This window comes from Scophthalmus maximus, chromosome 3 (assembly GCF_022379125.1).
Source record: "Scophthalmus maximus strain ysfricsl-2021 chromosome 3, ASM2237912v1, whole genome shotgun sequence".
Lineage (NCBI taxonomy): Eukaryota > Metazoa > Chordata > Actinopteri > Pleuronectiformes > Scophthalmidae > Scophthalmus > Scophthalmus maximus.
Window position 1 is genome coordinate 16421602 of NC_061517.1, and position 11864 is coordinate 16433465.

An 11864-nucleotide genomic window follows, 5' to 3' on the forward strand; every position below is an offset into this window, starting at 1 on the left:
CTCTCTCTCTCTCCCCTCTCCCCCCCCCTCTCTCTCTCTCCCCTCTCTCTCTCTCTCTCCCCCCCTCTCTCTCCCCTCTCTCTCTCTCCCCTCTCTCTCTCTCTCTCTCCCCTCTCTCTCTCTCTCTCTCTCTCTCTCTCCCCCCCTCTCTCTCCCCTCTCTCTCTCTCCCCTCTCTCTCTCTCTCTCTCCCCTCTCTCCCCCCCTCTCTCTCTCCCTCTCCCCACTCTCTCTATCTCTCTCTCTCTCTCTCTCTCTCTCCCCTCTCCCCCCCCTCTCTCTCTCTCTCCCCTCTCTCTCTCTCTCTCTCCCCTCTCCCCCCCCCCCTCTCTCTCTCTCTCCCCTCTCTCTCTCTCTCTCTCTCCCCTCTCTCTCTCTCCCTCTCCCCTCTCTCTCTATCTCTCTCTCTCTCCCTCTCCCCACTCTCTCTATCTCTCTCTATCTCCCCCCTCTCTCTCTCTCTCCCCCTCTCTCTCCCCTCTCTCTCTCCCCTCTCTCTCTCTCTCTCTCCCCTCTCCCCCCCCCTCTCTCTCTCTCTCTCTCCCCTCTCTCTGTCTCTCTCTCTCTCTCCCCTCTCTCCCCCCCCCTCTCTCTCTCTCTCTCTCCCCTCTCTCTGTCTCTCTCTCTCTCTCCCCTCTCTCTCTCCCCCTCTCTCCCTCTCCCCCCTCTCTCTCACTCCCCCTCTCTCACATCACCACCGAGCCTCCAAAACTGCGCCCCGATCACTTTATTTTCTTCTTTTTTTAATTCCAGGCTTTTCTTCGAGTAGAACCAAAGAAAACATTATAAAGGGAGAGAGAGAGAATAAAAAATAGAAAAGAAAACGTGACCAAGATGAGGAAAAACCTCGAAATGTATCCACGTTTGCTTGCAGGTGAAAAAAAGAAGAACCCCCTGCTGTCAGGCTCAGTTTGTATACCCCCCCCCCCCCCCCCCCCCGTGTGTGTGTGTGAGAGAGTTTCATGCAAACATACATATGAACATATTAATATACATTTTGGATCCGAGGTAGATACAAGCTACAGGCAATTGACACAACATGTGCATTAACATTCACAACATAGGACACGGGGTCGTCGTAGCGGCGCATTCCCGCCGCGCAGGCCGCTCCCCTCCCTCTCTCCCTCCCTCCCTCCCGGCCGCCGCGCGCGGAAGGTGACAGACAGGAATAACCAATTCTTGGAGGTTATTATTTTCTCTCTCTCTCTACCTCTACCTCTCCGAGAATAGTAGCTCGCATTGAGGAGAGAGAGAGAGAGAGAGAGAGACGGGGTGGGGCCACGCGGCGCTCATTGAACCATGGGAAGGGAAAGAGCGACGGAGAGGCGGCGCAGCCTCGTCACGTGGCCCCGGGGGGCGGGGCCAGCGTCGGCGGAGGAACGGCGCCCTGTTCGAAAGGAGACGACGCCCGGTTTGGAGGGTGCGAGTCAGACTTGTATTGCTGGTGTATTTCAGTTCATCGTGATTGAAACAAATGGGCCTGTTTTTCCATGAAACATGCAGATTACAGACATTATTGATTTGTGACCAAAATCAAATAAAAGGAACCGAATAGTATACTATACCGAATGATAGTAACTACTTCTGTTATTGTTAGTAAGTATATGAAGCATCTCCATACAATCGAGGATGATGATGATAATACTAATATTAGACTATTACAGATACATTTCCCTTTTTACATTGTGTTTAGCATAAATTGGTCTCTTTTAAAGTTAAATTGTTCACAGGAAAAATAGATAAATATCCTTGGGCCCTAAACAACATTTTAATGACTATGCATCAAATTTGACCTCTGTCCATTTACCCAAAAGCAACGTTTACCCAAAACTGCGGGTCAGAGATACACTAGGAGAGAGAGAAAACACAATCAGGGTTAGTGACATGTAATGTAAACATGTCGGCGGAGAGAGGAGTTGTATAACAGTTGCTTTAATCTCTACCAGACTGATACTTATAATTACAGTGAAACTGACGCTTATAAATACAATGATGTTATTAATAATAATAATAATAATAGGAATGATAATAATGACGTTTTTGTTTGGATCCTGCAGCTCTGGTGTCAGAGATACACTAGGAGAGAGAGAAAAACAGAGTTAGTGACATGTAATGTAAATACAATACTTACACTGTAAGAACAATAGTAGTTACTTTGTGAATTAGATTTCACCTAATTTTTAGGGGGCTCCATATAGACATTTTAAATGAAATCCCCAAACTTCCACAAATCAGTTGAGCTATTGAGTGAAAGGTTTATAATGGTCTTCAGGAGCAGGCCAGCACCTCCACTGCAGTTAGGTCTATTGAACACAAGGTGGCAGCAGTCTCAACTCAGAGCAGTAGGCTCAGGGTTCATTTGTTAGCTGCCAAGTTCCAACTGTGCAATTCTCATACATTTCAGCACATCTAAAAATGAATAAATCTTTGAGTGGAATGTGTTTTCTGAAGTGACTTGGAAAAATAAACTGGCAGCTTTTATTTTTTCTTTAAAAAACAACAATAGCCCTCCACTGGTACCAACCACATTATTATATATTATTTGTTGTCACATTCATTTGTTGTAACATACAAATGGTACACTTCTTGATCCTCCACCCGGCTACACGCGCACCATTGATTTGTCTCGGTAACGTAAAAAGTGAAGAGCATGTGTGAGTGGACTGAAAGCTGTGCCATGGCCCTGTATTTAAACCCCTCCCTGGCTGTCCTCTGGGTGTTGTGGTGTGCTCTGGTAGAAAAGTGTTGAGCTGCTCCGGCGCTCTCCGGGAGCATGACGCCAATTCTCTGCGGAGCATCTGTTAGACGGACATGAAAAACACGAGTGCGGCTCCTTTCTTTTTCTCCAGCGATGTCTTGATGATCTATAATGTTGGCCGTACATCAACTGTATGAAGTTATCGACAGACGGAGAGAAGACACAAATACAAAGTTAAATCTGCCATTGATTCTCTGCCCAGTAACGTTCTTTCAACCGGTGTCAATGCTTGTTGAGCTATGTCAGTGTGTTAGGGTCAGTCTATGGTCTGCTGTCTGTTTCAGACATGAACTCCAGAAAATTTCTGCAACCTTCCGGCGAGGGGTGGAGCCTGGGCAGAGCTCGCCGTGAAACTTCCGGAGATTTTCCTGCTGTATTCTCACGGGTGACTCACTCTGACGCTTTCCGGAAATCTTTTGAGAGGCTGGCAGGAAAAGGTCCCGGAAAACGTCCGGAGCAACAACTGCACACACAGCCCCTGTCCGGAAACTTTCAGGAAATTGTCCGGACTTCAGTGCAATGTCTGAAAGCAGCACATACTACAACTTGCATACGGTTAGTGTGGTTTTGACACAGTGCTTTGCGTTGCTGAAGGTGAATTCAGCAGCGATGGAGGTTGGAAAATGGCCATACAATATGTCAACGTTACAGGAACTGATATGAGCATCAGATCAATATTGGTCCAGCACTCATCAAAACCAGGCACTTAAATATCTGTGAGAATTTCCCAATTTGTCGGCACGTCAGTGAGCCACGTTTTCCTCAGACAGAAGTGATTGACTTCTAGGGAACACATACTTCTGCATTTCCTCTTGCGCACAAAGCTCTGATTATTAATCCGTCTTGAATCACACTGACCTTCACCTAAACCTTAGTGTGAGCCTAAAACTAATCAAAAGCTTTGACCATAAGCCTGACACCTGAAGTGCAAACTTCCCAAATATTGCTGCTTATTTTTATTCCTATCCTTGGTCTCATAAATAGCCAAACACGCACGTGCACACTTTCTCCTCCTACGTCGCCACGCGAGACCCTTTAACAGCACGTCCGCACACAGCTCTTTTTAACTGCACACTCATGAAATGTTAGCTGCCTACTCAGCACTCATTCTCATCATAATCAATTTAGATGGACTGCTGAGCAGTAATTGAGTATGAGCCCCCCCCCCCCCCATTTAGTCAAGAGGGTTATCGGCCCACAGAGGGGCATCAGCTGCGATAATCTACAAAGTAATTTATTACTTAACTTTGTCCCTAGTTAACTAGGTTAAGAAACTCCAGATTACCTGAAGTGTTGTGATGATTAAATAGAGAAAAACAAATTAGATAGTTTGATGGGATTCTGAGAATTTTGTCAAAATGCTCTGAGGAAAACAACCAAAGTTCCTTTTTTTTTTGCCTTCTTTTCAGTTTTTATGCAGCAGTAGCATCGATGGCTCCAACTATAGTGACGAGTCACGGTATCTATTTAAACGAGCAGATCATTTTTCCTCACACGATTGATAGGTTTGGTCTGTAAATTGTCAGAAAATATAGAAAAAAAAGCCCATCACCGTTTCCCAAAGCCTTAAGGGTGATGTCAGCGAATTGCTTGAAAGCTCTGAGATGCAAATATGTTTCATTTACTATCACACAAGACTTCAGAAAATATATGTGGGAAATTGAGAATAACTGAAACATTTTTTTACCATCAGTTTGACTGATTGATCCATTAAACAATTAATCATTGAGGCACTAGTTGCAAACGTGACTCTTGCATAGTATTTCATGTAGCAACCCTATATGGTGAATAATAATACTACACCCACAACTGATAACACTTTCTTGACTAAAACACGGAGGCCTCTTCACCCCCCCCCCCCCCCCACACTTTTACAAAGTGCTTCACATCACATCTAAGGACTCTGCACTGCGCCTGAAACACTGAAACCTACTGCATTTTAACGCGGCATCTGTGTGTCATAAACTTTTATGCCAAATTATTTCATTTGCATAGCTCAGCTCTCTTTCAAAACACCAGTTACCAGTTGGGAGATCTCAGGGCACTATTGGCAATGCAATGTAGGAGAGAATGTTGGTTATGTTATTTCATTTGAAGGATGTAAGTCCTGCTGCTCCGAATTGTGTAAATTAAAGCAACACGACAAAACAGAACAATCATGGGTTCTTTATCTTAAAATTGAACAGACTTTACAGCACCCGATGCTTAAATTCAGTTTGAAACGGCCGTAAAGTAACTTATTTCACTCTTGCTGGAACGTCTGTCAGTGTTGAAAGAACAGTAAATAACTCACAAACCCACTCGTGACGTTCTGGTACAGACGCAGTCGCAGGTTATAGTCGATGTCATTCGACACAAAAGCATCCCACTGTCACATTTGTCTAATTTGTTCTCGTATATCTCGGAATAAAGTTGATGTTTTTGCTCGTTCCAGTCCTCGCATAGATCATTCCACTGTAGTTACACCAGCTCTTAATGGCCTCAAAGCCATGAATATTAGATACACTTCCCTTCACCCCACAGCGTAAATGTGATGAACCAGCCTGACGTGGCTGTGAGGATACAAACACAACCCTGTATCTGTCTGCGTTTCAGACACAGAGAATTCAGACTGCGGTTTCAACATAATGTGTAAAACGAGGGCGAAACATTCCTGCAGAGGCATATTCCCCCTTTGAAACGAAGACTTTTCATTGTCGTGTGTAGTATTATGTGTGTTTCTCTCAGGTGCTGCTGTTTGTTTGTTTGTTTGTCAGGTTTTATGCATTAGTGGAAGCATGTTTTTCCAGTCATGTAATGATAGCGGATATTCTCCGGAGTGAGAAAAGCCTCAATATGAGCATAGTAACAGAGATGATGGGTTACAACCCATTATGTCTGGGAGAGAGAGAGAGAAAGAGAGAGAGAGAGAGGTGAGGGAGTGAGGTAGGGAGGGAGAGGAGGGTGCGACAGAGACACAAGCAAAGAGCAGGGGGGAGTCATCCTCTTCACACAGTTTCAAATCAAGGTCCTTCGCTCCCTCTCTGCAAGTTTTCCTCACACTGCTGCTTCCCACCGGACCGACTCCTTCGTCTCGTCACAGGCGTGAGTGTGTTGGACTCGAACTGTGTTTCCTGTGTTTCCACTGCTGCATTGGAAGATGCTTTGACCGAGGCTGCAGAAGTTTTTTCTTCAGCGACATGTGTGAGCAGGTGGGAGTTGTCCCTCCACGTTGCCGTTGTGTGCACACATCTGGGGGACGATAGTGTCTGAGGGAGCTGGTGCGGTGTGTCCCTGACACAGGGGCAGACATGGCGGGGGACCTGGTGGTCGGGATGCTCTATAACTTGTTACTTCCACTGCTCCTGCTGGCTGGTGAGTTGGTGTCTGGTTATCACATTCATATGCCTTGTTGTTGTGCTGCGAGGGATGACATTTCTGGTGTGTTCTCTCACCACAGATCCGGTAGAGAGAAACTAAATTAATATTATGTTTGTTTTAAATATACAAATGGTATTTCTGAAGCTGTTGATAATCTTGAACTATATAGCTACACTGTTGTAAATGGAAAAATCCCATTAAAGCTCCTAATTTACAGTGCACTTTTTGAGTATAGCATACGTTTTACAAACTGTGAAAGTGCCCAGGAACATGAAAAAAACCCAAAACAGAAAAAAACACACACCAAGGAACAAAAACATATACGTGCACTACCTCTATATCTAATGGCAAATTAGTTGGCCCGTCACTATTCCATCAAAAAAATTCCTGACTTTAAAATGTTATTAGCTTCAAATCTCTAAATCTTTGCCCACAAATTGGGTTTCTATTTTTGTCAAGGTGTAATAATCTAGGTATGATTCCTCCCGTTATTGAAGCGGCTGAATCACTGAGGTAGAGTTATTATAGTAAAGCTGTAGTACATGTGTGTTTACTGTTGCAGACAGCTGGCCTTTTGCTGATCACCAATTTAATATTAGGGATTAATTTGGCTCTCTATTAGATACATTCACATCTATTGATGCGTGTGTTGGGTTTTCAGTGGTTGCTAGTGAGCGAGTATTTTGCAAGAAGCAGTGAGTTCTGAACGCGAGAGACCAGGAGGACCGGAGAGGATTTAACTCAACATTATATTCTGTATCTGCTGCGGTTGAAAAGTGAAACACACTGTTTGACTGTTGGCTTATAGACACTGTCTGAAGGTTTGTGTTTTTGTCCATACAAAGTGACTTTGCTCACTAGTTACACATTTGTTGAGGAACACGGTGATTATTCGAAATATTCTGGAAAATATTGTTTTGATTTTTCTGGAGGGATAAATGTTCCCAGACATGTTATGTGATGATCTTAAGGTGAATGGATAAGTACATATACATTTCTTCGCCCAAAAATTCAACCTCATAAATTTTGTTATTTGAAGTCAGGTGGGGTTTTCTCTGGGCACTCCAGCTTTCTCCCACAGTCCGAAGACATGCAGCCTAGGTGAACTGGAGGTATTAAATGGCCCCGTAGTTATCAATCTAAGGGTGAATGGTTGTTTAATATACTGGCGACCTGTATATCCCGCCTCTCTCCCCAAATCATGGACTCCAGCCCCAATGCAACGCGCAAAGAATGAATTAATCAATCTTTAAGTTTTTTTTTTCTACATTGACAACATAAAAGGTTGAATTGTGGAGATTATTCCATTTCCATTTGATGTGAGGGTGCAGTTACCAAATGTCTGGACCAAACACCGAATATGTTTCTAATACAGCCAGAAATATGCACCTTAAGGTAAATTTACATGGAAAATATGGATGACGTAGTTATTTTAATTCCAATTTTCCCATGTCAGTAAGGATTTCCTTATGTCGACATGTTCAACTTGGTGAGGTGCATTGAAATACAAATGTTGACCTTTCAATGATATGTCAACTGAAATTTTGCTCTTAGGAGAGGTTTCTGTATTGCTTGTGTTTCAGTTTTGATACTTTATTTTATCTTATTTATTTGCATGAATTCATAAACATTCAAAATCAGGCAGGAGGCCAGAGGCAGGTTACGCCCTTGCTTCATTGTTTTCTTTCTTCATTTACTTGGTTCTTTTTCTGTTTGTGGGATGATTTTGTGATAGAGATTGCGAAAATAAAAGGTGGCACAGTAAAAGATTTCACCTTCAGATTTCCGACGACAATTGAGCAGATTAAAACAATTTCAATCAAAAAGCTGAATTGTGTTCAATTGTGTATTGTTTTCTTCTTCCTCTCCATCAGCTTCTTCATTTCGCTACAATGGTCTGTCAGTGGTGTATTTTCTGTTCCTGCTCGTCTTACCGCTGATGCCGAACCCCAGCCTGGTCACCCTGAAAGGTGAGAATGGCTCCAAGGACTAATGATATCATTTTGTATGATTTTACAAATTTTTGGTTTGACCCAGTTTCCAAAATGTATGATTTTTGCAGATTATAGAATTACAACGTGGAAAAACTGTTGAAACAAACTCTAAAAGAACTTTAAATTCTGTTCTTTCCCCAGTTTCAGTCATTTGTGTCTGCAATTTAAGATGGTCACATTCAATTGGGCCCTCCACCATTTACAAAATAATCCTCAAATAGAAAAAACAGAGAAGATATAAATTTCCCTCACTATTATGGCAGCAAAAAGCAATCATAAAATTATAAAAAATATATGCATATTATATATTATTGTATTATCAATATTATGTTCAGTTTTTTGTGAAGACAAAATGAAGAAGTGGTGACAAAGCACAATATATAAGATTATATTGAATCAAATAAAAACGTGTATGTTGCTTGCCTGCTGAGTGTGTGGATGTGAAGTGAAAGTGTGTGTGTGTGTGTGTGCGTGTACGTGTGTGTGTGCGCGCGTGCCCACCTTCTCTATATTGATCACTGCATTCAGATGAATTAAAGTATCTTCACCCCTCCCTCAAAGTACTTTGTAAAGGGGATGTGGTCGGAACAGTCAAATCAATTATACATAGCCTGGTAATTACAGCGAGGAATTAAAAGATGTGATGTCAGCATTTTGACAGCATCTTCTCTTTTTTCGTTCCCCCTCTCCCCATCCCTCCATCTAAAAACTGTTTGCTTTTCAGCCTGTATGTGAAAGCTTCACAGATCCCACAGTAATCTTCATCTTCCTATGGGCTCGCTCTCTTGGGGCTAAGTGGTCAAGTGTGTGCACTTCCTCTGTGTGTGTGTGTGTGTGTGTGTGTGTGTGTGTGTGTGTGTGTCCATTTGCCTCGTGGACTTTAGTTCATTTACCTGTGTTTGTGTGTGTGTGTGTGTGTGTGTGTGTGTGTGTGTGTTTGTGTGTGTGTGTTTGTGTGTGTGTGTGTGTGTGTGTACGTGCACTTCAGTGTCTATGTAACTCTCTTATTGGGAGGCAGAGAGGTTTAAGTGAAACAAAGCTTTTAGTAAAAAAATCCTGAGCATCGATAGCAGATTTGCTGCTTCAGCTAATGTAGAGCCACAACAACTTTTTATGCTATTAGAAGCATTGGAGTAAAATCTATACTGAGATTATGAACTGGAGCATTTATTAGAGCATTTATTTGAAAATCCATTGTATTCTAATCATTACATTTTTTGTCTTTGATGACATCTAACTGATGTATGGCACAGATCTTTTGTGACTTTTATCAAGTTCTTGCCTCAGCTCAGAAACACACCGAGAGGGCTTTCACATCAGAGACCCGGGCCTCGACCTGAGTACACTCTACCCCACAGTCCAGTTAGTTTGTTGAGCTCTTAACTTCTTTTTAAAATCAAGATATGAAGTAAATCTACGCCTCACAGCAAAAAGGTTCTTGGTTAGAATCCAGGTTCAGACCTGCCAGGGCCGTTCTGTGTGGAGTTTGCATGTCCTCCCCGTGTCTGCGTGGGTTCTCCGGCTTCCTCCCGCAGTCCAAAGACATGGAGAATGGAGTTGGGTTAACTGGAGACTCTGAGTTGACCGTAGGTGTGGATGTGAGAATGGATGGTTGTTTGTCTCTGTTTGCTGGCTCTGTGATGGGCAGGCGACCTGTCCAGGGCGTAAGCCCGGCTTTTCGCCCCCTCACGTCAGCCGGGATTGGCTCCGATTTGTTCACTGTTGTTTCCTCCTGGTCTGTGTCACCGTTTGCCGCTGTGTTTAGGGAAAACGGGGGAATTCCTGCGGCTTATCATCTATACCAGTGTGATCTTCCTGGCCCTGCAGTGCTTCATGCAGATCCCCTTCACCTACATCCCTCAACATGGTGAGAGCAAACTTGTGACACTTCTCAGAGTAAGAGGGTGTTTGTTAACTAAAAAAAAAGTTTCTTGACCATGTATTTTCTTTAACAGTTAGCGGCCACTTGGACGATTTCCTCTACCACCTGGGCGTTGTGAGGTATGGGTGCAAAAGCAAAGCAATGCATTTTTATATCCAAAAACTTGAAAGCTACGAATTGAGATGAATTACTAAAAGCAAGTCTCAGCAAACTGATTCCCCTGCCTAAATGACATGGATGGAGGTCAAACCTTTGGTAATGCTTGTGTGTTTCCAGATTCAGCTCGGTAGATGCAGGGAACATTGTACGTCTTCTGGCCCCGGATGTGGGCCTCTTCTTTTCCTCCCTGTTCATACTGAGACTTTGCAAAAAGCTACTGCGCCCCTTACCCCAAGTCAGTCTCCATGAAAACGGAATACCCCCGCCCGACCCCGAGGTAACCACAGGCACATTCATCAATCGCTATAAGATCACGCTATATTAAAAATAGACCACCACTTGTATATTGTTTGACCGATATGAGCCTTTCACAGATATATTGGTATCTTTATTTATGTTAATGCACATCTAGGAAATCTTAAATTTTTCAGAATAAACAATTAGAAATAATTTGCATTTATTTTTACATTTCCTGAATTCAAGTTCTATAAATCTGGTTGTATTTCTGTTTTCTTTTAATTCCAGTTATTTATAATAAAGTTTAGGGTTAAACTATAAAATATCAACCCTCAGTTACAATTACTTTATTGTAAGGGTTTGATTACAACGTCTTAGTTATTATTGCCAAATCTTATATATATTGGCAGCTATATTTGCATCGTTTAAAAAACAACAACAATTCATCCTCAGTTTTTTTATTCCCTAATATCGGTATTCACATTGGCCCCATAAAATCTATATTGGTCAGGCTCTAATTAACAGCCCCTACTGTGACACCTGACTGATTGTTTCACGGCTCTGGCAGGAAGTGGACACCTCTGAAGCCGAGTCTGAGGAGGGGACCGATTCGGAGGGCTCCTCCTTCGACAGCTCAGACCAGACTACTGTGCCGGTTCAGGCGACGCCCCCCCAGTTCGTCCAGAAGCTGATCGTGTTTGCAGCCGGACTGAGGATGCTGCTGTCCGCAGTCATGAACACGGCGGGGATAGTGGTGGTGACCATCCTGCTGGGGCTGGCAGGTACACCACAGCAGCTCGAGTGCACGCATCCTAGTTACAGTGTTCGTACATTTCATTTTTTCCTTCTTCTAATCTGGTGCCTTACCACACTTTGCTGTGTGTACGTCTATGTGTGCGCAGGTATCACGCTGCCCTCCCTCACCTCGGGTGTGTATTTCGGGGTGTTTCTTGGACTAGTATGGTGGTGGGTGCTCAGCCGCCCCGTCGGCCTGCTCCTCTTCAGCTCCCTGTGTGTGATGATGGCCATCTTCAGCGGGGGACACCTGCTGGCTCTGTACCTCTACCAGTTGCCCTTGTCCCAGCAGCTTGTGCCACCAGAAGACGTCTACGCCAGGTACAGAAGTGATTAGAGATTAGACAAGCACAGTGGACTCATATGGTGTTTGTAATCAACATAAGGTCTAGGCAATTTACTTAGTTTCAGTTTCTTTTGTAACCCTAAGTTACACCTCGATGCAGGGACAGTCATTTAAGTGAAATGTGTGCATTCAGCAAGTCTTTGGCTTCCACTCTATGAAAAGTAAACAGAAAAAAAGTATTTTAATTTATCTTTGTACAAATGTGGAACTTCAATTCACTTTGCTGCATTTTACCTTGGTCTTTGAAACATGCCTTTGTGTAATAAAGCATATGGAGTGGAGCTGAGAAAAGGCATGAACTTTTGTAAACAAGTGTTTTTGAGCTGGTTTATCT

At 43.3% G+C, this 11864-nt stretch overlaps 1 protein-coding gene across 1 annotated transcript in view; it reads left to right on the forward strand.

Annotated features, from left to right (window-relative positions):
- The first annotated feature begins 6047 nt into the window (after positions 1-6047).
- The window catches only part of si:dkey-11f4.7 (piezo-type mechanosensitive ion channel component 2), a 28893-nt gene continuing 23076 nt past the window's right edge, over positions 6048-11864 (forward strand). The window contains exons 1-7 of the mRNA XM_047330773.1: positions 6048-6111; positions 7992-8087; positions 9877-9978; positions 10067-10112; positions 10270-10429; positions 10958-11171; positions 11292-11505. Of these exons, the coding sequence (XP_047186729.1) occupies positions 6048-6111; positions 7992-8087; positions 9877-9978; positions 10067-10112; positions 10270-10429; positions 10958-11171; positions 11292-11505 (896 nt within the window). The remainder of the gene's footprint in view (positions 6112-7991; positions 8088-9876; positions 9979-10066; positions 10113-10269; positions 10430-10957; positions 11172-11291; positions 11506-11864) is intronic.